The 23589-nt window shown below is 37.6% G+C and overlaps 9 protein-coding genes across 9 annotated transcripts; 5 read left to right on the top strand and 4 right to left on the bottom strand.

Annotated features, from left to right (window-relative positions):
* Positions 1–71: 71 nt before the first annotated feature.
* C9374_004424 (uncharacterized protein) lies at positions 72–2825 on the top strand (the record flags this gene model as incomplete). The annotated part of the gene is made up of 1 exon (XM_044694062.1): positions 72–2825. One exon carries the CDS (start codon positions 72–74, stop codon positions 2823–2825), a length of 2754 nt encoding a protein of 917 aa, XP_044548766.1.
* A 63-nt stretch (positions 2826–2888) lies between these two features.
* Positions 2889–3863, top strand: C9374_004423 (uncharacterized protein; the record flags this gene model as incomplete). The annotated part of the gene is made up of 1 exon (XM_044694061.1): positions 2889–3863. The coding sequence occupies one exon, from the start codon at positions 2889–2891 to the stop codon at positions 3861–3863; it is 975 nt and encodes a 324-aa protein (XP_044548765.1).
* A 14-nt stretch (positions 3864–3877) lies between these two features.
* C9374_004422 (uncharacterized protein) lies at positions 3878–5026 on the bottom strand (the record flags this gene model as incomplete). The annotated part of the gene is made up of 1 exon (XM_044694060.1): positions 3878–5026. One exon carries the CDS (start codon positions 5024–5026, stop codon positions 3878–3880), a length of 1149 nt encoding a protein of 382 aa, XP_044548764.1.
* Positions 5027–5680: 654 nt separating this feature from the next.
* Positions 5681–8380, top strand: C9374_004421 (uncharacterized protein; the record flags this gene model as incomplete). Its single annotated transcript, XM_044694059.1, has 1 exon — positions 5681–8380. One exon carries the CDS (start codon positions 5681–5683, stop codon positions 8378–8380), a length of 2700 nt encoding a protein of 899 aa, XP_044548763.1.
* Positions 8381–8887: 507 nt separating this feature from the next.
* Positions 8888–12562, bottom strand: C9374_004420 (uncharacterized protein; the record flags this gene model as incomplete). The annotated part of the gene is made up of 1 exon (XM_044694058.1): positions 8888–12562. One exon carries the CDS (start codon positions 12560–12562, stop codon positions 8888–8890), a length of 3675 nt encoding a protein of 1224 aa, XP_044548762.1.
* A 230-nt stretch (positions 12563–12792) lies between these two features.
* C9374_004419 (uncharacterized protein) lies at positions 12793–14397 on the bottom strand (the record flags this gene model as incomplete). Its single annotated transcript, XM_044694056.1, has 1 exon — positions 12793–14397. One exon carries the CDS (start codon positions 14395–14397, stop codon positions 12793–12795), a length of 1605 nt encoding a protein of 534 aa, XP_044548761.1.
* A 419-nt stretch (positions 14398–14816) lies between these two features.
* On the top strand, positions 14817–16049 carry C9374_004418 (uncharacterized protein; the record flags this gene model as incomplete). The annotated part of the gene is made up of 1 exon (XM_044694055.1): positions 14817–16049. One exon carries the CDS (start codon positions 14817–14819, stop codon positions 16047–16049), a length of 1233 nt encoding a protein of 410 aa, XP_044548760.1.
* A 1196-nt stretch (positions 16050–17245) lies between these two features.
* Positions 17246–18400, bottom strand: C9374_004417 (uncharacterized protein; the record flags this gene model as incomplete). Its single annotated transcript, XM_044694054.1, has 5 exons — positions 17246–17959; positions 18004–18072; positions 18120–18176; positions 18226–18273; positions 18350–18400. 5 exons carry the CDS (start codon positions 18398–18400, stop codon positions 17246–17248), a joined length of 939 nt encoding a protein of 312 aa, XP_044548759.1.
* A 393-nt stretch (positions 18401–18793) lies between these two features.
* Positions 18794–23383, top strand: C9374_004416 (uncharacterized protein; the record flags this gene model as incomplete). The annotated part of the gene is made up of 3 exons (XM_044694053.1): positions 18794–19502; positions 19665–19777; positions 19958–23383. The coding sequence occupies 3 exons, from the start codon at positions 18794–18796 to the stop codon at positions 23381–23383; spliced, it is 4248 nt and encodes a 1415-aa protein (XP_044548758.1).
* Between the last annotated feature and the right edge of the window lie 206 nt (positions 23384–23589).

Genomic DNA, 23589 nt, shown 5'->3' with positions numbered 1-23589 from the left:
CTAATTGACGTATCAATGACTTACACAATTCATGGTCGTTGATTGGAATTATAAAAACCAATTTTGAAAAAATGAAAAAACTGCTCGGTGTTGGAGGCAATAGAAGCTCAGTGAGCCTTTCATCATCACCGAACACGTTATCACCCTCTCCACCCATGTTATCATCATCATCTCAACCATCACCAGCCAATGATGCTAGTCCGAACCTTGATCCATCTTCAGCAGCTGCTCAAATTCAATCTCATATCAATTCGGGTGATGATTTCATTTTAGCTTCCCTTGTGGAATCTGGTTTCATCACAGGTAGTATAAAAACAGTCTATGAAAGAGGAAAGGAAGATTCGTTTTACGACTCGTTGGACGTTTTTCTTGAAAAACAAAAAAGTGAAATTGAACACATCTGTAGCGAGAATTATGAAGAATTTCTCAAGTCCGTGAGCCAGCTGAAAAGTGTTCGGAGTGATGGTAAAACATTAAAAAAGAAAATAATTTCTCTCAATGAGGATGTTCAAAAAGCAGGAAGAGAAGCTCTTGAATGTGGTAAACAACTGGTCATGTATCATAACATTGCAGACAATATTCAGTCAGCTGTACAAATGGTTGATTTATGCAAACATGTTTCTACGCTAGCTTCCAAGGTGTATACACAGATTCAAGAACAAAAATATTTCTCTGCATTGAAGACTCTTGATAACTTGGAGAAATCAGTGAGAACCGTGCATTTGTTTAGTTTTGCTCAGTATCTGGAAAAACAAATTCCAATATTCAGGAAAAAGATTAAACAAAATGTAGAACGAGATTTTAACCAGTGGTTGGTTAATGTGAAAAATAAGAGCCAAGAAATAGGAAGGTCAATGATTGAAAAGCAATTTAAATTGATGGCCAATAACGTAAATGTCAAATATAACGAGTTCGTGGCGAGCAATGAGTTCAATTTTACATTTCCCAATGTAGATATTATCAATGACAGTGTCACAGTATTTGACGTTTTGACCCAACACAAAGTAGAGTTAACTCCAGTGTACACTTGTAAACATATTTATGAATCCATGGACTCTTACGAACAATTTAAAGGATACTACAAGAGAAATAGAGCTATTCAATTGAACCATGAGATTACACATCCTCCACAATTGGAATTGGACAAAAAATCCTCCAAAGACACCTCAATATATCCAGCATCTATACAAGAATGGCTTGAAAGAATTATTGGCTTCTTTACGGTGGAGTCAGTCACACTTAAAACAACATCGTCCCTCTTGTCAAATATTGAACTGAATGCCATGTGGGAACAATCTCTCCAGCAAATTATCACAACCATTGACGAACATTTAGCTATTCGTATGAACAATCCAAAAGAATATCTGAATATGAAAAAGATGGTATTGATATTTTCAATGACAGCATCCGAACAACTTGCTCTTCATACCTCATTGCTTATAGATTTATTGGCTCACTATAGGATTGCATTTTCAAGATCTATTGAATACACGGCAATAGAAAACATTGAAAAATCGGATTGTAAAAAACAATTCACATGCGTCAAGCAAACTCCAGAAAGTGTCGAGCAAAAGAATTTGAAAAAATTCAACTTGATGAACAGCAGTAATTTAAACGGAAATACGTTGACATTCCCGTTCTCGGAAATTGTGTTGGTCACTTGTGTTGAGATTGAAAATTTCATCCTGGACTATGAAGTATATTGTGACAGAATTGTATCGTATACGACAAGTATCAAACAGATGAAGAATGGAGTTTGCAAGCTCTTTGAATGCGCTTTGAAATGTTTGGATCAAGAATTGCACAGCTCATCATCTTCTGGTGTTGAAAGATATGTGCAAGCAGTCCTTAACTACCAATACATGATCGATGCAGCATTACCATATTTTGAAGATTTATATAGCAAACGCTGTGGAAAACAATCGACAACTACCAGTGCATTGCCAAGTTCTGGGAACGCTTCTCAACCTAAAACTGCTTCTTCGTCGTCCACAACGACCACAGGCACCACAACTTCTTCTATCACATATTTTAAAGATCTTTTGATTCGAATGCAGCAATGCAAGGACAGAGGAGAAGATTTAATTCTTAAGGAGGTTCTTGGAAAATGTAACAAACAACTCTCGCAAGCCAGTACCTTTGTGTTTGCCCCAGAATATCAAGCTGAAGGCGTTATTACCGCTACGTTTGGAATGGTGACAGATAACCTTAAAACTCTTGGTAACAACTTGTTACTCAACAATAATCAATCTCAAATTGATCCAAAGCAAGAAATGTACAATGAACCACATCCATTCATTATGGATCTCATCAAAAGCCTGAGCGTCTTTTATAAGAGTATTCAACATCTCAAGCAAGAAAAGACTGAACAAATCATGTTCTCTGCCTGTGATACTATCGCAAGGTATTTGAAAGACATAATTTCTACTTCAAAAATTGCGAATGAGATTACAATGAAAGGAATGTTTACCATCTATAAGGACGTTCAACAATTGGTAAAATTCTGCTCCATAGACTTGAATTTGAAGAATTGTGCCTTGTGTTTTGCTGAATTGCACACTGTATTGCAATTCTTGATTGATATGGAACATTTTAATGAGGAAGCATTTGTTGTATTTGATGAGGAAACCAAGACACTTGTCGAACATGGAGAAGTGGAAAAGAAACTAATTACAAAATTTGAAAAGGAAGAAGCCAACAGAGACAAGACGTCCCTATTGGTAGCTATATTAGCCCATTTGAAGATTACACGAACAGAATTTTTGAAACGAACCCACCTGAAAAAACCAAAAATTTCAGACTTGAAAAACTTATTCAAAAAGTAAACAACAGCCAGATGAAATTCCATAAATCCAAAGAATTAGTCCACTTGAAAAAAATAAAAAAAAATGGTTGGACGAGGTAAAGGAGGAAAGGGTTTGGACTCGATCTCTCAAAACGGTGAACCTCCCAAAGACCTGTTGAAACGAGAGCGAGAGTATCGAGAAAAACGATCCAATCTCATTGAAAAAAAGAGAAAATTTCAAACCAAAAGACAATCCAATGTTAAAGATGAGGATAGACAAGCTCGCGGCAACAGCAATAATTCATGCATAATTCCTTTCGTTGACATTTCCGTAAAATATTATTCGGAAATATCAGTGGACCAGAAACAACACACTAATTTTTCAAAACATGAACGGCATGATGATGAGAAGGATTTACTGAGTCTGTTGATGGAATCAGTCAATTCACACTTTTGCAACGATTTGTGTTTTGAACGAGTTCCAAAAGTAGATTTTGAGAGAATATACTCTCCTGAGAGAAGTATTGACATGTCCCACATTGATGTGCAGCCATGTCGTGGTGTTTCTATTTGTGATGAAAAATGTGATGAAGCCACTTGTCAATTTGCATTTCAACTCGTGGATGAATTTATCAAACATGTTGAAACTTGTATACCGACCAATGACATGAAAATGTCAAAAACCACGTACTTGTATGGTCCCAAACAATTCATAATTTATACATACCAATCATGTGGAAAAAGAGTACATTATATTTGGGATCATGATGATTCCTTTGAAGCATGTTACTTGTTACAAAGTCCTGCAGAATATTTGGTTGGAGGAAGTCATGGAGGTCATGCATTCTATGTATTGCCCACTTTGAATTATGAAAGTTCAGATGGAAGTTGTGAGTACATTTTAGAATGTCTGACAAGTCCAAATGATGATCTAGTGAATAGCAATGATGATGATCAAAATTTCGATTATGTTCATGAATACAATGATTCGAGTCCAGAGAAAGAAATTGAAATCTCACACCTGTTACAATGCTTTAGAAACTTTTTGCATGGATTACTTGGAGATAGGTATCATTAAGCGGCGATTTCTTCTTACTTTTCGCCATCAAAATGATGAAACTGATGACTAAGCTTCATCAGTTGCTCTGTTTGATCGACAAGCATTTCCAGTGTCACCAGCATCCTCTTCTTTGGATTGATGACAGTAAAACTGATCACACTGTTCTTTGTTTTGGCAATGGATGTTAATTGAACCGTATTCAAGTTATTTCCGTAGAGATGCAACTTTTCTAAATGTGAAAATAAAGTTGATTGAATAATGAGGGTTGCAGTCTCTTGTCGAATTTCAGTGTTTCCTAAATCTAATATTTTCAAATTGTTCAAAACGGTACAATGGGTGAGTGCCAATACTCCATCATGTCCAATTGAGTTAAAACTCAAATTAAGCTCTGTTAAATTGGCAAGTGATGAGTTATTTGCAGTTAATGTAATTGCTCCTGCTTCTGTTAGTGTACATTGTGACAAGTTCAAGTATGTCAAATGACTTAAATTTTGATTCGTGATTAGCAACGTCATACCATCATTTCCAATCTGACGATTTTGACTTAAATCTAGGGATCGCAATTTCTTCAAGAATTTACTCTTCTTTAAATCATTTAAACATGCATTTGTGATATCAATATCGCTCAAGTTCAACTCTGTCACATTGCTCATATATTTGCTATTTGCAATCACATATACTCCCTCATCTCCGATCGTATTTTGCGAAATGTTCAAAATTGTTAAATTTTTCATCAATGGACTATTCGCAATAAGCTCCACGCCTCTAAAAGTCAGACCTGTGTCATTAATATTCATCTCTGTTAAAAACTCCATCTGTGGGCTCAATGATATCCATTCAGCTCCTACATCGGAAATGTAACTACTTGAAAGATTTAATTTTTTCCAAAAAAAGCATCTACAAAACACCGCCGCTTTAAATTGCTTTCCAGGTCTCGATATCTCATGAGTTTGTATTTTCCATAAAGAAGAGTCGGTCCATTGCAAACACGTGAATACCTCTCTCCGAGCACATTGAAACCATTGTTTTGAAACAAGCATGATATTTGATGCAATTAATGTACTGTCCAAATATTGTAGAATATGAATGATCATATCATCGGGCAGAAATGATGTCTTGTATTCCCCATGAAAGGATGTTTTTGAAAAGAGTGGATCCACGGGTGGTTGCGAGTTTCCCATTTTTTTTTAAATGGAGTTCTTCACTAGTTCAATATTTTTCGATGTTAAAAAAGGAAATCATGATTAAACGTTTGATTCCAATGTATGACGTCCTTTCTAACCGTTAGAACGAACATGGTTCCAACACAAACTCGTGTTTTGCAGTCATGAGAATTTACAGTTTTGAATTAAGGGAATCCATAGGTTAAAAACAAAATGACTTTTACAGCAAGATGTATCAAACATCATTGAAGAATGACGCTTGACTTGTTCCCAATTCTCATTTCTCAAACTCCATCACGTCGTTACAAACATCAATCACGTCGAAGAAGAAAAATTCCCAACCCATTCAGCTCTTGCATTTATTTTTGAATTTCAGAATTCCCAACCCGTTCAAGCCTCTCGTTGTGTGCTCTTTGAAAATCTCTCTCAAAGGCTTTTCTTTAAAAAATACCATCACAAGACCTTCATTGAAACACACAACAAATCCAACGCTCGCATTCGTGAAGGCAGTTTTTTAAATCTCTAATTGATACCAACGAGCTCGCTTGTGATCATTCTCTCAATCAACAAGATTGCTCTTACGCGTTATTCATAATTTATTGTAATATTCAAAACATTCTCAGGTGATCGGAACTGAACACGCTCACTCAACGACAATAACAATATTTGGAAATGATTTCATCATCAGGTAATAGAGGTGGTAGTGGAGGTGGACGTGGTGGTAGAGGAGGTGGTCGCGGTGGTGGTGGAGGAAGTGGTGGTAGCAGTTCTGAAGGAGGAGGAAGTAGTGCAAGTAGAGGAGGAAGAGGTGGTGGTGGACGTGGAGGAGGAGGAGGTGGTAGAGGAAGTGGCCAACAGCAACAATTTACCTCTCAACGACCTCAACAAGCATCAAGTAGTGGAGAAGGACAACGGCGATTTGGTTCTCGTCCCCCTACCAGCTCATCGGAACCTACCAGCTCATCCTCGTTTGGGAGTAGGAGCAATTTGAGCAGTATCAAGATTGCTAGTCGTTCTGTCAATTCCTTGCAAACACCAAAGCAAGTCACAGGTGAGACAGGAATTGTAACTTCCAATGTCATGGGCGATGCAGGAACGCCTATCAAGTTATTAGCAAACTATTTTGCCTTACAGTTGCCAGAAGGCTCTTTTTGTCAATACGATGTAAAAATCACACCTGACTTGGACAACAAGAGGACATGCTCTGTATTGATGAAGGACCTGCTGAAAGGAATTGTGTATGTTTATGATGGACACAAGATCCTCTATACGAAAACACCACTCACCAAATTAACAACGGAAAAGTTTGAAAAATCGATCAAACACCAAGATGTTACCTATTCCTTCAAGATTAGCTTTACTAGATCACTCTCGGGTGCTGATATCCATCCCTCTGTTTTACAGCTTTTTAACAGCATTTTCAAAAAAGCTCAAAAGGCTTTGAATTTCCAACAAATCGGAAGATTTTTCTACAACACGAGTGACGATGTTGTTGTAAAGGTTCCAGCTCATAATGTTAAAATTTTACCTGGATCCATTTCAACTACATATATCAGCAATAAGGGAATTCTCTTTAATGTTGATATCATTTACAAGACCCTTAGAACAGATACCGTTCTCCACATGATCTACGATTTAGAGAATAAGTTTGGTAAAGGTACTAGAAGGGTGAAAAATGATTTAAAGAATACTGTCGTGCTTTGCTCCTATAATCACCGCACGGTTCACATCGATGATGTGGATTTCTCAGTAACTCCACGCAGCACTTTCAAAAAGAAATCCGGAGAAAACATTTCATATTTAGAATACTATAAGGAACAATATGGAATTACCATTAAGGACCCTAATCAACCTTTACTTCTTCATAGAGATAGAAAAGATAAAACAAGAATTGAATATTACGTTCCAGAGTTGTGTCTCATGACAGGCATCACCGATGAGATGCGCAAGAATTTCCGTGTCATGAAGGATATTAAGCAAGCCACTGGGTTGTCTCCAAATGAAAGAATTCGCCAAATTCTCAAATCCGTGCAAGAAAGCAATGAAGATAATAACTATCACTCTGTTCTAGATGAATGGAATATTTCTATTGATGATAAGGTATTGGAAATCAATGGTAGAATTCTTCCTTATGAAAAGTTGAAATTGGGTAACAAGAAGGAGATTCAATTACAAGGAACGACATGGGAGATTAAGAAGGATGCATTACTCAGACCAGTTAAAGTCGAATCTTGGGTAATGTTCTATCCAAAAGGAACAATCAAAGACGTGGAAAATTTCCTTGACGTTCTCTATCAGGTCAGTTCTCCTATTGGCGTACAGTTCAGCTCGCCCTTGAACTGTGAAATTTCTGACACAAGCGAGGAAGGATATGCAAAGGGGATTACGGAATTTTTGAAAAAGAATACGGACAAGCAGATTCAATTTTGTTTAATCGTTTTGCATTCTGATTCTAAAACTACGTATGACGCAGTGAAGAAGGTACTCGTGAACGAGTATGGAATTGTGAGCCAATGTGTCAAGAAGATGACCATTTCTGAGCCGAAAGGCATTCACTCCAAAGCAACTAAAATAGCAGTGCAGATCAACTCGAAACTTGGAGGAGCTGCATGGACTGTCGGATTTACGTTCCCTGGACCTACCATGGTCTGTGGAATGGATGTGTATCACTCTGGTGAAATTTATACGAGAACTAAGGCCAGTTGTGTTGGTTTTGTTGCCAGTATGGACAGTAGTATTACTAAATTCTATACGAGATGTATTGTCCAGGAGGCAGGAAAGGAAATTGTGAGCTCTCTTGCTCCAATCATTAAGAGTGCCATGGAAAAGTTTAAGGAAATCAACAAGATCTATCCAAAGAATATAATATTCTATCGAGATGGTGTCGGCGAAGGTCAAGTCGAAACTGTCCTCAATACCGAGGTTCATAGCTGTCAAAAAGTGATTAAGGAATTGAACAGCGACACTCAACTCACATTCCTGACAGTGATGAAGAGAATCAATACCAGATTCTTTTCATCAAAGGACAGCAGTGGCCAAGATGTTACAAATCCAAAGGCAGGAACTGTTGTGGATACTGGTGTCACTGGTCCCAATGCGATGGAATTTTTATTAGTGTCTGTTGATGTTCGTGATGAGCAAGGAACTGCCACTCCAACCAAGTATCAAACCATTCTCAATGAGGCAAACTTGGGTATGAACTTTTTGCAACAACTAACATTCAAGCTGTGTCACGTTTATTCGAATTGGTTTGGAACTATAAGAGTTCCTGCTCCATGCATGTTTGCTCACAAGATTGCATACTTGATTGGTCAGAATACTCATAAAGAGGATTACCAACAAGTTTTGAATGGCAAATTGTTCTATTTGTGAGCTTGATCATGACAGTGATGGATCTACACATTGTAAATAATAAAAACAATTTTTCTTTTCTAATTTGTGAATTTGTACCATGTGAAGACTACAATTTGTTAATATTTGGGAAGATGACTAGTTCATCATAACCAGTTTCTGGGTCAAGCTTTCGCTCAAAGTAGACATCTGTGAGCTCGTTGAGCACGATTTCTGCTGTAGTGTAAACAATGCATCCCTCAACCATGTGTCCTCCAAAAGTGGATTGTTCGGACATGAAAGATTCCGTCGAAATGAACATGATGAGCCAAACTGAAAGAATGTGCAAATACATTCTGCTAGTATCTTGTGATTTCATTTCTTTACAATGGTGTGAACAGGCAGGATTAATCTGATTATTGAATGATGGGAATTTTTTGGTTTTAATTCTTTGATTCAATAATTAAATAATTTAAAATTAATAATATTTCATTTCGGCTTATTAGCGGCCATTTGTCAACATCTCAACAGCGTTTAGAAGCTGCTCATTTACTTCTTCTTGGAAAGTGTTCGTTGTTTTTCTCCAAATTCCACAATCTTCTTATCCAACATTAATCCCTTTCTCTTTCTCACTTGATCAATGTATTGCTTAGCAATATTTGGTATATTTGCAAGTCCTCTTTCTCCCCACTCTTCCAATTCATCCTCTGTGGTTGGAACATAGAATGGATCCACTTCCAAAATTTGCCAATGTGAAAAGGCAATTTGAGGTTGAGCAGCACCACTTGTTTTTGTTCTCAATTCTTCAGCAAATCCAAAACTTTCAGCAACAGGTAAATAACATTGAATAATGAATAAATTACTTCCTTCCTCCATGTCGTCGGAATAAATCTTGGCACGACGTCTTCGTAATACGTCACACACGGAGCCAACACTTTCATTGGTTGCTTGAATTTCACAATGATACATGGCTTCGACAAGTCTTCTTGGGCTTGAATCAAATGCTTTACGACATGCACTTTTCACAGCACTCATAATTTGACCTGTAAATGGACCTCCAACATCATTTTGACTATAGTCTGTGACCTGAGTTATGGATTGAGGAGAAGTGAGAGCAGTATTCATCTCTGTTGATTGTTGAGCACTTGGTGAAATCGATGTATCATTAGTGTTCACTTGTGGTGAAACAGAGCCATGCGAAGGTGAAGATCCCTGTACAGTATCCTTCTCTTCAAAAATCACATCCTCTACACAAAAACATACTCCATACATGGGCTCGTCACACAAGGGTCCAGATGCTGTTGCTAATTGAAAACCAGAAATGAATGAATGATCGTACTGTTTCAATAATTCCACTCGCTGTTGTTGTTCAGGAGTGAGTGTTGTGGATGGTGTTGCCAAAGTGGTTGAGAGTGTCATTATGGAATGAGGGTCCTTTTCTTTTGCTTCCTCCAAGTTACTCATGGTCTTGTCATCATTTGGAGTTTCATTGTGCTTCACACCACTCGATAACAACATGTTTGAAATTTGCTTATGCAATGGTTCAAAGTATGGAGCTCTGTAATCACTAATGTGATTCAAAAGAATATTTGGGCCAATACGTCGAGGGCCCAAGCACCACAAATTCTCCCATTCCTGTTCCCATTGTTTTCCGGCTTTCACAAATTCCATTCTCAATTGATCAATGACTTCAGAAGTGACAAAGACTGCAGTTCTCTTCAAATCATGATGTGAAAAGTAAGCTCTCAAGTCATCTCTATGCTTGTCAATAAACGATGCAATGTTGTCTGGGAGAGGAATGGCCTTAATGAGAATGGTCCACTTCTTATTTGCTGTTTTCTTTTTGGCAATAGAAGGAAGTTGTGAGTTTGAGGAGGCAGATACTCCAGCACCACTCTCAGTCGTAAGAATTTGAGGTGGCTCTACAATCGTTTCTCTAAAACTCACCAATGGAGGAGAGACTGTGATGGGTACTTTGGCAAATTTCTCATTCAAATCTCGAATGCAACGTTCTGCATGGACTTCACCAGCCGTAACAATCACATGCTCTCCAGTTTCTTGAACGAGAACCTCAACAGAGGGATCTGCTTGATTCAATAATTTCAATCCACGGACAAGTTTGGGCATGTCCATTAAATTTTTAGGTTCAATGGCAAATCTGACAATGGGAATGGATTGAATGTACATGGAAGAGAAGATGGGTGAATAAATACTTGAGGAGATGGTGGCTGTTTTGAGAATGTGTTTTCCAACTCCTCCCATTCCAAATACGTTACCAGCAGCAACACTGTCCACACACTCCAATCCTCTACCCATGAGAAGATATAATCTTTCCACTTTGAATTCAGTGCGATCTTCGTTGGGAGAAGATGCATTGTATCTTGGGCCAAGAATGTGTAATGTTTGTCCAACTCGGATCGTTCCACTGAAAATTCTACAAAATGCCACTAACTTGTTGGTAGTAATGGCTGCTGTTGAGGTTGCACCATTCGTGCCTCCTTCTTCTTCATCGTCGCCTTCGCTCGTGTTCGTGTAGGAAGGTGGCAATTCAAAGGAAACTGACTTCTTTTGCTCATCATCCGCATTGCTGGATTCACTCGTAGAAGTGGCCTCAGATAACGTCGTCTGTTGTTGCTGATCTTGTTGTTGCTCGTCCAATACGCTTGTTTCAGATGTGTCAAGTGATGTTTGACCTTGCATGCTCCTTTGCTTCAATCTCTCTTCTCTCAACTTTTTCAATCGTTCTCGTTGGAGTTGAATGTGATCGATCTTGGATGAAGATCCTCCTTGTGTTGGCAGCTCATCTGCCTCAAACATTTTAGAAACAAAGATCATGACTTCTGCGTTATCACTCTTGTCACATTCCAATAAATTCTTCTTTAACTTTCTTCTTTGTGATCTAATTTCATGAATTAGTTTCGATAACTTGTTGTCAGAGGCAACACCATCCAGTGGAACATTGTCTTGAGCAGATTCATTTTCATCCACAGTTTTCAATTCTGGAATCAAATCCAAAATACGTTCTCTTTGTGCCTCTTGAGGATTTGGTAATTTAGTCACTACCATTTCCAAAATAGAGTCTGAAAGTGGCAACCATTGATTCATCAATGTTTTCAATTGAGTCTTGTGATCATTCTTGGAGAGGAATGCCTTTGATAAATTCAGCTCTAGCGATTGAATCATTTTCTTAATCTTCTCTTCATCTCTATTCACTAAAACACAGTCGTATGCATTGTAAATGTTTTGCAAGATAAATTGAACAAACATGTTGGGCTGGTCGTCACGTAGTGGCTTTTTAGAAATGGTTTTCTTTTTAGCGTTGAGATAGCAATCACCCCACAATGTCTGTTGTAGAGTGTTCTTATTCATTCCCATCTTCTTGGCAAATAAGTCAGCAAATTCGTTAATTCTAAATCCCCAACCATCATAAGCACTAGCAAACAAAACGTTTCCTTTTTGAGGGGAAAAGAAATCATTGCTATCCACTTGATACTCGTCAAACACATTTGAATACACTTGTGTGGATTTTGTTGCATCCTCACTGTTTTCAGTTCTTTCCTTGTTGTTATTCTGTGACTCTTCATCTGTATTAATTTTTTTAAATAGTTGTGCAGTCACAAATGTTGTCATCAAAACATTGACTTGTTGCAAAATGTGTAACATTTGTCGGTAAGCCTCCATTGGAGTCATTTGTTTTTCCAAAATTAATCGGTCGATTTTGTTTAAAACCAAGCATGGTTTAATGTGTTCTCTGAATGCTTGTTCTAGAACTGTTCTTGTTTGAGTACAAACACCCTCGACAACATCAACCAAGACAAGACATCCATCACTGAGACGTGCTGCTGTCGATACTTCGCTACTGAAATCGACATGTCCTGGAGAGTCAATCAAGTTAATGACGTAATCTTTAGAAGTAGTTGTTGTTGTTGATAAATTAGATTGTTGTGAAGAGGATGCTTCAGATGCCTCTTCCTTTCTGCGATACAATAAACAAATAGCACTGGATTTCATTGTAATTCGCTTTTCTTGTTCATATGCTGTGCTATCCATATATCTCATTTTGCCTGCAAGATTTGTAGAAATAATTCCATTACTGGAAACAAGAAAATCCGATAGTGTCGTTTTACCGTGGTCAACGTGAGCAATGATACAAATATTCCGAACATTGTTTGTACATTGTTGTGTTTGATGAAGTTTCTCGGAAGTTATATGCGTCAGGGACATGGTAGTTGATATTAGTGATGTTTTAAAATGGGTTGTTATGGTAATATCAATAATAATTTAAAATGGTGATTGTAAAATCGTGATGATGAATTTGTGTGGCCAAGGATATGTGAATAAATCAAGCAAAAGTGAATTTTTTTTTTGATGAAATTTATTCTTGTCTTGCTTGATCTTGAGGTTGCATTTCGTCGTTGAATGGGCATTCAACTATTTTTGTGAGCCCAACAGATTCAAGTATCATCATCGTCAATTTTGTAGCGATTTGATATTGCTTTAGAGAAGTATTCTTGTTTCTGAATGTTAAACTCTAATTCATCTTTTTTTCTTTTCTGCCTTTCATCCCATAGCTTTTTCATGGCGTACAGCAATAAACAAATTCCTAGGGCAATAAGTAATTTCTTAATTCGAGATGGCAACATGGATCTTAGATACTGTTGACGAAATAATTTGATGAGAGGATATTTCTGTTCCATAGAAGGACATTTTTGTTTCAAATCTCGTAGCTTTTTACCTGCCATGAAGGAATATAAATCTGCTGTTTGTCTAAATGCTGATTTCAGTTGGCGGTCCTTCTTGACCTGTATTGAAAATGCGTGTAATAAAAATGTGTGTAAAACTTTGCTATCTTCCAAAGTGTATGAAGCAACTCCATCGTTTCCAAAAAATTTTGTTAAACCAGAATATTCCCTTGCCAGAGTAGCAACAAATGTATATAATTGAGCTAGTTGATAATATCGACGCTCTCTGTCCACTCTCAACATGTCTAATTCTGCTGCAGAAAAATGTTTTGAATGTTTCTCAACACTTAACTCAGCAACATCAGATGCCAATCCAAGAAAATAAATGGCTTTCCTGAACTGCAAATCTCCAATCAAATATTTTGCATAAAGTTCCACCTTGGAAGCATCTGATGCCTTCTTTCTGTTGACCTCTTTGTCATTTTGAAACTCGGTTGGGCTCATCGAATCTTGTATTTTCATGAGCTCATCGTTGCATTTGAGGAATTCTTTTTCGGCGTCAATTAAATGTCTCTTGTTATATAAAAAACAAACAGTTGGATGCTCTTGTTGTGCCTCCAATGTTTCAACTCCTAATTCTTTTAGCTTTACATGTAATCTTCTGAAATAAATGTCAGCTTTTCTCTCTTCCTTGGTCTTTAAGAGATGGAAAATCTTTTTGCACAGAGCACTACAGTGATCCAACAAATTCTCCAACGAGGCGTGTGTTGGAGAATTGTTAGTCGTAGGTTGTTGATAAATTTCCAACTTGTTCTCAATAATGAGCAATTCTTGTTCAGTAAGTCCAACCAACTCCATTATAGACGGTAACGGTACTTTTAATGCAATTTCAGGTCCATCTTGTTTCAACCTTTCATATAAAAATCGTCTGCTTGGTTTATCCACTCCAAGAAATAATGAATGATTTAAAATTAATTTAATTTTATAATAGATAGGGTCCGAAAGGGCTAAATCTGAAAATACCTGGCCACTATACAGCACTGAAAAAGTTTGAGTAGTTTTGATTTTGGGATAGAGTGAAGAAAATTCTGCCTCCAGGAATGCTGATGCATCACCTCGATCATTTTCTTTCGTGTATGGAGAAAAAGACAAATATTTCAAGGATTGATGAAACAATTTTCGGGATGTTGATTCTTTCTGTAATGATTTCATCATGATAGTGCTTGGTGATGAATAAAGTTGCTTGTTGTTGAAAGGAGAAGAAATCATCATCGGAAGAACCACCGCCCCATCTCGTGGTCGTAACCACCACATGTGTTTTTGGAAGCTATTCAAACCTCCTCTACGAAAATATGTTTCTGTGCAAGCGTTGAGCATTTTGTTTGTAAAACAAAATAAAACTCAACATTGGCTTTGCGATTGGGAGATAGTTCGCTTTCATTCTTCATCTTGGAGTCAGAATTAAAGGTCATTAGGAGTGTTTATCGACATATATCATTCCGCCTGAGGCGGCACAATTTGTTTCATCATTGCAAGTATTAAAGAAAATGACATGACTCACCCTCTTTTCCTTCGGCCGAGCGCTCCGTGTATTTTGGGTTGTGGAAACTAGAAATATTTTTGATTTCACAACGTAAAGCGCGAAATTAGACAATTTCAAGGTCAAGCGTGTGAACCATTGAATTGTTTATGGTACAATTGGAGAGACCACAGATAACACCTCACCAGCTTGCAAACTTATTGCATCCTTGGTAAACGAGTTCAATTTCAGGTTGAAACAACCCAATCCCAAAAAAATGAGTTTAAACCCTGCCACTGGCCAAAATCAAGACAACGTTCCTTCAACTGCTCCAGTCCGAACCAAGAGGATCATTATTCAACACAATAGTCATGGAACCACTCTCCCATCCAATCAACAGCTTGATTACTCCAGTTCTGGCTTATCCGGTACTGATGAAGACGAAATTTTCTTTGACTCGGAGAGTTATTTGAGTGGTGATCATGCCGGAATCGATAGAAACTCCACAGTGTTGAGAGGTGGAAGAAGATTGAAGAATAGTTTGCATTCTTCAGGTCTCAATGTTGGAAGTGAAACGATCAGTGGTACAAGCAATACCACAGATAACATTCCAATCAGTAATGCAAGCAGCAACGACATTGAATCTACGTCAGCGCATTACTCCTATCCACCCATGACTGGTACTGATGTAGCAGGAACCACCACACATATTGGAGTTTCTAATGAATTAAACAAGAAAAAGAAGCTTCGTAAAAAGAATTTGCAATATCAACAAGATAAATTCCTCAAGACTAGTTTCAAAGAATTTAAAGATTCACATGGCTTCTATGGAGGTATTCTTTCAGAGGAAGACTACAAGAGTTTATTTGTTATTCCACACGAAGAAATTTTCACAACTGAGCACTTTAGAACTGTGATTGAGCCTGCATTGAGGGAATATGAAGATACACAATCACTTCATCATAAACAGCAGAAACCATACAAAGCATTGAGTGTGAAAGAAAGATATCACAAATTAGTTGATAAGCAAGCTAAAGAGGCTCTTCAGAGACAATACGATGTCGAATTTATCTCACTTTTAGAAGATATTTTAGTTCCTTTTATTAACCAAAGAAAAGCAGAGTCGAATATTGAAGAAGAATCAGAAAACAAAGAAAGTCTTGTGGAGAGATTGAAAGGAAATTTCATGGTTTTGGCACTAACAGATTCACATAGGCGTTTTCTTACGCATGCCGTGTGTCAATTTTATGGCTTGAAATCATTCTCCACTGATTTTGATTCACAAAGAGTGACGGTCATTTCTAAAAGACGGCATTTGGTTGAGACAGATCAATATCCAATCTATGAAACAACGAAAGATTTACTCTCCACTTATTTAGCTCAATCCAAGCCAGAAAAGCCATCCTATATGATTGGCAATGATTTATTCAAGCATGAAGGTAACGAAATTACTGTATTGGACAAGAAATCATTTGTAAAGCACTACAGGAAGAAGAAACAACATGAATAAATCGTGCAATCAAAACTGCGCTTGTCATGCCTTTCGATCGTTAAACACCACAAACTACGCCATAAGAAAACTGCCAGCGAAAAAATTCGACTCAAAAAGGCAAAAATTTTTTGACAACGAAATGCAGAAACTCCGGGATTGGTTCAGAATCTTGTAAAGTTTTATTCAATAGTGCTGTTTGTTCATTAAAACTGTCCTCCTGATTATGACCACACCTATTGTACCAAAGCCAGTTACTAAAGTTTCGAAAGCAATTCTCTTCAGCCTTTCGTTATACAAGGATTGGTTGATTGTTGATGATAATACTCACATTCACCGTCATTACACCGTTCAACAAGTTTCTCGTTACACGATAAAAATCCATCTTTTGTACTGATCACTTGGTATCTAAGTTACATCAAAGTTGTTCCACGGTGTTGCTGTGTAATCGTTGTTTAGGTGTGTGATTTAAAATACTGGACCTCATCTTTTGGTGAAGGCATTTTTTTTGGAGTGAAAATTAATGTCAACTTGAAAAATTAAATTACAACAAAAAGCAAAAACTCTTGTTCTTTGATTTAATAACAGCATCTCCTTGGAGCTTAATTGAGAGAAATTGAGATCAGCATTATCAATAATATTTTTCAATTTGTTTTCTGTGCTCGGTGGACCTCCTCGCTTTTGTTTTATGCGAGTGAAGCTAGCTTATCGACAAAGTAATTGTTGTATTTTGTTGTGTGTTTGAATGTTGGTTTGATTGGTTTCATGTTGTGAAGGTTGAGATGATAATGTGTTCGGATTGTCAAGGTTATGTTGGATTGTGGAGAAATTATGAGAAGATTGTGGATAATAGGATTGATGATTTTGAAATAAATGTTCACATCCTCCATATTGAATAGGGATATTCTGATAGCTCATTGAATTGGATTGGTTTGGTTGTATCAGATAAATTCTTTCGAAAGATGGTGTGATGTTCTTGGTGAATCAAAAGAGCCGGGATTAATGCTACTGAAACCGGTAGATGACGGTGATTGCACATTGAAAGAAGATAATGGAGAGGAACACCATGTGTGGTGATTTTGATTTGAAAGTCCATATGATTGACCTTCAAAAAAGTTGTTGTTAGATGTGGTTTGGTTTGTGGACGGTGATGAAAAGTTTCAATTTGATGACATTTTTTGTGATTTAGAGTGTATTGAGGATTGAATTCAATTGTTTTATTGTACAAACTCGAATTCTTTGTCAAACTTGAACGACGTCCACACTTGATTAGTTTCCACATTACATGTGAGAGAAATGTATACAATTTTCATCTTGTGTTTCGTAATCTTCTTTCCGAATTTACGTGTAAGACGTGAGTGAGTAATTTCCAACTCAGACCAATGTTTGCATTTGTCTAAAGGAGGAACACTGTCAGTAAATCTGAATTGAATGCACTTCTGTCTCTTCTTTAGGCCATTCCACAAAATGTCTTGATACCATTGGTAATATTTAGCCTTTGTTCCCCTCAGAGCAAGATAAAACACGTTTGGGTTGCAACACCCAACCGTTTCATGGCTGATGGAGTTTGAACATCTCATCTGTAGATGTTGATAAATAATATTTCTTGCACATTTGGCGAACTGTTCCCATATAATTCCATAAATTTGTTTCTTCTCATCTGGTACTTCTTTAAAGGAATTATATTTTGGTACAAATTCAAACAGTCCTTTCTCTAAAGTGAATTGATATTCCTTGTGAGTGTCTTCAGCAGCTTCATCTGTGGTTCTTGATTTTCGTTTTTTGCTCTGTTGGGAAATATTGTCATCATCACATTTGTTGTTTGGTGTTATCGTACATTGTGTCTCATCAACAATACCAGAGAAGCTGCTTGTGCTAGGCAACAGACAGCAAGGTGGAAATGATATAGTTTCGTCTGTGAAGATCCATTCCTGAACAAGTTAAGCAAACACATTGTAACAAATTTGAAACATACTGTAGAGGTAGTCATTACTGGTGATGATGGGTGAGAAGGGTTCATTTCGATGCTTGATGATGAAGGAATCTTGTGAAATATGTTACTGCTGAATACTGGACAAACATAATACTTACATTGTTCGTACTCTGGTTCGTTGTGGATTGGCTATCCAATGCTGGTGATTCATTGGCCTTGATAATTGAGATCAATACAAGGTGAACGATATTCACTAGTACTTACGTGATTAGTATTTGTTTCGCAACTCGAATCACAATCAGAAACACCAAGCTGAGGTAAAGATTAGTGTAGGTGTTGAAATTGTTGTTTGATGATGTTGTTGTTGTGGTAATAATCAATTACTTACACAGTATAGAGGCACAGTGCCCTCTTCAATGACCACTAATTCAGCTTCCATGTTGTGTGTGTTGTTGGTGTTTTTTTTGTGTGAGAAGCAGAAAACAACACCACAGACCAATCACTCCATTTTTTTTGACTCCGGGACTTACTAAAACGAGCCGAATTTTTTCTTCGTCAGTTTTTGCACTTTACGCTCAGGCGTAGTTTGTGGTGGCATCACAAGCAAATCATCACCAAAAAAAACACGCTGGTAAAATTCGAGCTTTCTGTCACCATCATCATCCTTTTTGTGGTGCTTGTTGCAACTTTCCGTTCATCTCGAGCATAGGATACTTTTATTTACTTGAATTTCGAGAGTCTTCATTCGTTGAAAACACACGCAACACCTCACCCTATTCAATTCCTGTCACCTCTCAAACTCTCTCTTCCTTCTCACCATCAGTTCTAAAAAATGAAAGGGCTCTCTTTCTTCACCAGAGGTAACAAGAAAAACAAGGGAGATCAGAAAGGCAAAGAAGGAGGTGAAGATGGTGGTTCATCATCTCCTTCAGGACTTTCTCCCGGAGGAAGTAACAGTGGTGCTACCAGTAACACCAACAACAATGGATCATTGTCCTCCCGATCCGGTTCTACTTTCAGTGGAGCGAGTACTTCCAGCAGCAATAACGATAGTACTTTGTACTCTAACAACAATTCATCATCATCATCCAATACCTCCACGAATCCATCATCATCGGTTGGAACATCCTCGCCAATCAGTACCAACAACAACAATAACGACTCCACCATTTTGGACAACATCCCGGCGGTTGCTGTAAAGACTCTTATCGCTAACACACTCCAGGCAATTCATGAAGTTTGTGAGCTTCATGGAGAATATTTGACAATTTCCATCGATGATGAACAATTCAAACAAAAGCTTTCTAGTCTACCCAAATCAGAGATTAGAAAACATATTGATTTGTTGATTGGAAAACGGGATGTTTGGAGTAGTGAGTCTGAAGAAGTATTTGCGTTTAGATATAACATCAGAAAGGCTCACCAGATGAGTGAGAACAAGTCCATAGAGAGAGGCGATTTATTGCCTCCCGTATATCTCACCTCTGATACTAGCTTTGATCCGAATATCAAATTCTATTGTAAGGTGAATTTAGTTGGAGGTAAGTAGCGCATGATGGCGTCGTTTAAATGTTCAACACATGTAAAATCACACTAATTACATCAATGTGTTGTTGTGAATATTATTGAATCCACCAAAATAATGCTTTTCATCATTGGGTCAAACAACTTGTATTAACAACACCAACTATGTGCTCTAATAGACAACTTTCAAAGAATGGTTGACTGCGAGCCATTTATGTCTGCGGATGACTTTGCAGACTTTTTCATCAACAAGATTAACAAGTCACATTTGTTGAATAGAAAGAAAGAGGATGTAAGTACTTTGATACCGTTTCATCATCATAATTCAACATTTTGAAATCACTATCGTGATGGTAACCATCTACTCTCCCATTTCTAATCAAACGTCAAACTTCTCAACACAATGCTATCTCATTTGTCATCGCTCGCTCATTGAAACCACTTCATCTCGACAATCATCGCAATATCACAGTGGATCTTCAAAGCTACAGGTACATCAGAATACATTTACGGTAATCAAAGAATGATTGATTTCGAAGTCATTCGCAGATGTCTCAAACGTGGTATAACTCGAGTGCAATTGAACCTCATGGACAAAGAGACGGTACTTAGAGAGTTAGATCCTTATGATATGAATCTCAAGACTACAGACTATGATTTTGAATATAAACGCACTCATAGATACTCAGTGCAAGACCATGCTCGATTTCGAAAATTCCAAAAGGATATTCACAACAGAAAACACATGTATTTACACTACTCAAAGTTTTGTGGCGAGGAGAACCCTTACAAGTCATCAATGCATGACCATGATGATGATCCTAATGCTGTTACAGGTACCAGTGGGAGCAATGCATCTGGCAGTTCCGTAGATGAAGATGTAGATATCTCATGGATTCGAAAAGTTGATGAACAATCAAATAGCTCTACAAATAGCACTTCAACAAGCTCTCTTACCCATGACAGCCTCACTCTCAACAACAACAACAACAGTACTGAGTCACTTATCAAGCAACAAAAGGCAATTACTTTATGGGATCTCCATCGTCCTTTCCGTATCAAAATTATGGGTATTGACAATATTCTGAATGCAGATAATATTATGAAATATGGAGCATCTGGGTTGGAACGTGAAGCAATTGAAGGAGATCGTTTGATTTATGTAACTGCTCAAATTTTTTTGGGAGGAATGCCATTGTCAAATTGTAGAGCAACAAGATGTGTATTATTCTCTGGTAATAAGTCAACTTGCCCTCGTTTCAATCAATACATTACCTTCCCAGAATTGTTCATATCCGAATTGCCACGTGAGGCAAAGATTTGTCTGAGTGTGTATAGTAAGCCATACTCTCAGAATGATCCTCATTTGATTATTCCCACAAATCGTTCGCCAACCATTCAAGATTTGGTTAAGATTTGCAATTATTGTACTATACGAAAGGGAGCTGTTTCTGAGAATGCCGTTAATAACATTAATAACAGTAGTAGTGCCACTATCAGCTCATCAAGTGGTGGATCTTCAGCCATTACAATTGTAAACAACTCGCCACAATCAACATCTGTACCACCAGGATCTAATATTCAAGTACTAGGAACATCCCCCTCCGTTTCAAACCCCAATGATACCAATGGAATTGCTGTTGATGATGAAGAAGTGATGGATCATGAGCATTTAACGTCAGTGGAGGGCAAAAAATCAAAGGGTGACAAGAACGCAATGAATGCCCTTGCAATTGGTGGTTTGAATTTCCAATTATTCAATTTTTGTGGAACTTTGAAACAAGGAGCATACGCTTTGAAATTATACACAAACAAAGAGGCTAGACCAATCATGACAAGTGGCGAGTGTAAATTGAGCAGTATTGGCATCTCGTTCTCTTTGGATGAATACTTGTTACCAGTAGTCTACCCTGACGATGAAGATTCATTCTCTTCTTGCGTACAAACAGACCAAACAAATACATCTTTCAACAATACTCTGCAAGAATTGAAGGAAAGAAAAGAGAACTTGTCTCGTTCTTTGAGCAGTGCAACTCCAGGAGCCTTTGATAATAATGGAAGCTTATCAGCAAGAAATAAGTCACTAACACAATCACCACTTTCAATGTCATCATCACTTTCGGGTTCTGCTTCAACTACCTCTTCATTCTCTTACACTTCTCAACCTCAAACTACCAAGCCAATAGCACCCAATAAGCTCAAAGTTAAACACCTCCCAGAACATTTAACAAGACGTTTCGAAGAATATGTTGCCAAAAAGAATTCTGAAATTTTACTTTCTCCAGAAATTATTGAAAAGACAATTGAGAAAATTTTGCACTATGACCCTCTCAAAACTCTCAACACAGAAGAGCGTTGGTTATGCTTTACCAATAGAGACAAGTTGTACAAGAATCCAAAAGCCTTATCCAAATTCTTACTCTCTGTACCCTGGAAATATCCAGAAGCTAGATTAATTGCAAAGGAATATTTAGCTAAGTGGTCTGTAATGGAGCCAATCGATGCTTTGGAGTTGTTAGATCATAACTTTGGAGCCAGCTTCATCCGAGAATATTCCATTTCGAGATTGAACCAACTGTCTGACCAACAATTGTGCAACTTTTTACTTCAATTGGTTCAAGTTTTGAAATTCGAAAGTTATCATGACTCTGCCTTGGCTAGATTTTTGCTGCAACGTGGTTTACGTTCTCCAAATATTATTGGACACATTTTGTTTTGGCACTTGAAAGCAGAAATGTATGTTCCTTCTATTTGTGAACGACATGGCTTGATATTAGAAGAGTACTTGAGAAATTGCGGTTCCCATCGTGTTGCTCTTTTGCAACAGTCTGGAGTACTCAATCAACTCAATATCATTGCAGAAGGTGTAAAGCAGATAAAAGACAAGGAAGAGTGCAAAGAGTATGTGAGAACTTGTTTAGGAGAGTTGAAACATCCACCCAAATTTAAACTTCCACTCTCTCCTCGTATGGAGGTAAAAGGCATCGAAATAGACCGATGTCGAGTGATGAGTTCAAAGAAAAAACCACTGTGGTTAGTATTCCAGAATGCAGACCAAACTGGAGAACCAATTCAAGTCATGTTCAAGGCTGGAGACGACTTGAGACAAGATTTATTGACCTTACAAATTCTCTCTATCATGGATCAATTATGGAAGAAAAAGTCTTTGGATCTACACATGAATCCTTACGGTTGTATTTGCACTGGAGATCAACAAGGTTTTATTGAACTTGTCATTGATAGTGACACAGTGGCAAATATTACTGCTGGTGACAACGCAGGTATTGGTGCAGCTTTGAACGCTTTCTCTTCAGGACCTCTGGAAGAATGGCTCATAAAGAATAATGGTGGAGATAAGAGCTCAAAAGAATATGAAAAAGCAGTTCAAAATTTCACATATTCATGTGCTGGCTATTGTGCTGCTACTTATGTATTAGGAATTGGCGATCGTCACAATGACAACATCATGTTAACTCGAAAAGGAGACCTCTTCCACATTGATTTTGGTCACTTTTTAGGAAATTACAAAAAGTTCAAAGGAGTCTACAAGAGAGAAACTACTCCATTCGTTTTCTCAGCCATGTATGCAAAAGTTATGAAATCATATGACCAAGGATTTAACACTTCTTATTTCTCTCAATTCGAAGAATTAGGAGCAAAGGCATATAACATTCTGAGAGAGAACGGACATATGTTAATGAACTTGTTCCTCCTCATGCTTGCAACTGGTATCCCAGAGCTTCAATCAGTGTCAGATATCAAGTTTTTGAGAAAACGATTGATTTTGGACGAGACTGATGAAGTCGCAGAAAAGCACTTCAGAGAAAAAATTGATGAAGCGTTGGGCAATACTCGATCAAAGCTCATGGACTTTGTGCACATTGCCAAACACAAGTAAAGTGAAACACAACAAATTGTAATATACTTGCTATGAGCCTTGTTGAATTCAAATAACTGTAGTGTGAGTTCACGACTTACGGGTTTGAGACTACTCAAGCAGCCTTTTCGGAACGATCCTTGTTGCCCAATCCAGACAACAAGAATTATTTACATTATAATAGAAGGTTTGATGGAATTGATAGAAGAAATTGCATGCCACAAGCC

Source organism: Naegleria lovaniensis (genome assembly GCF_003324165.1).
Source record: "Naegleria lovaniensis strain ATCC 30569 chromosome Unknown tig021, whole genome shotgun sequence".
Lineage (NCBI taxonomy): Eukaryota > Heterolobosea > Eutetramitea > Acrasida > Naegleriidae > Naegleria > Naegleria lovaniensis.
The sequence above is the reverse complement of the archived record's forward strand: the minus strand, read 5'-3'. Positions and strand labels throughout refer to the sequence as shown.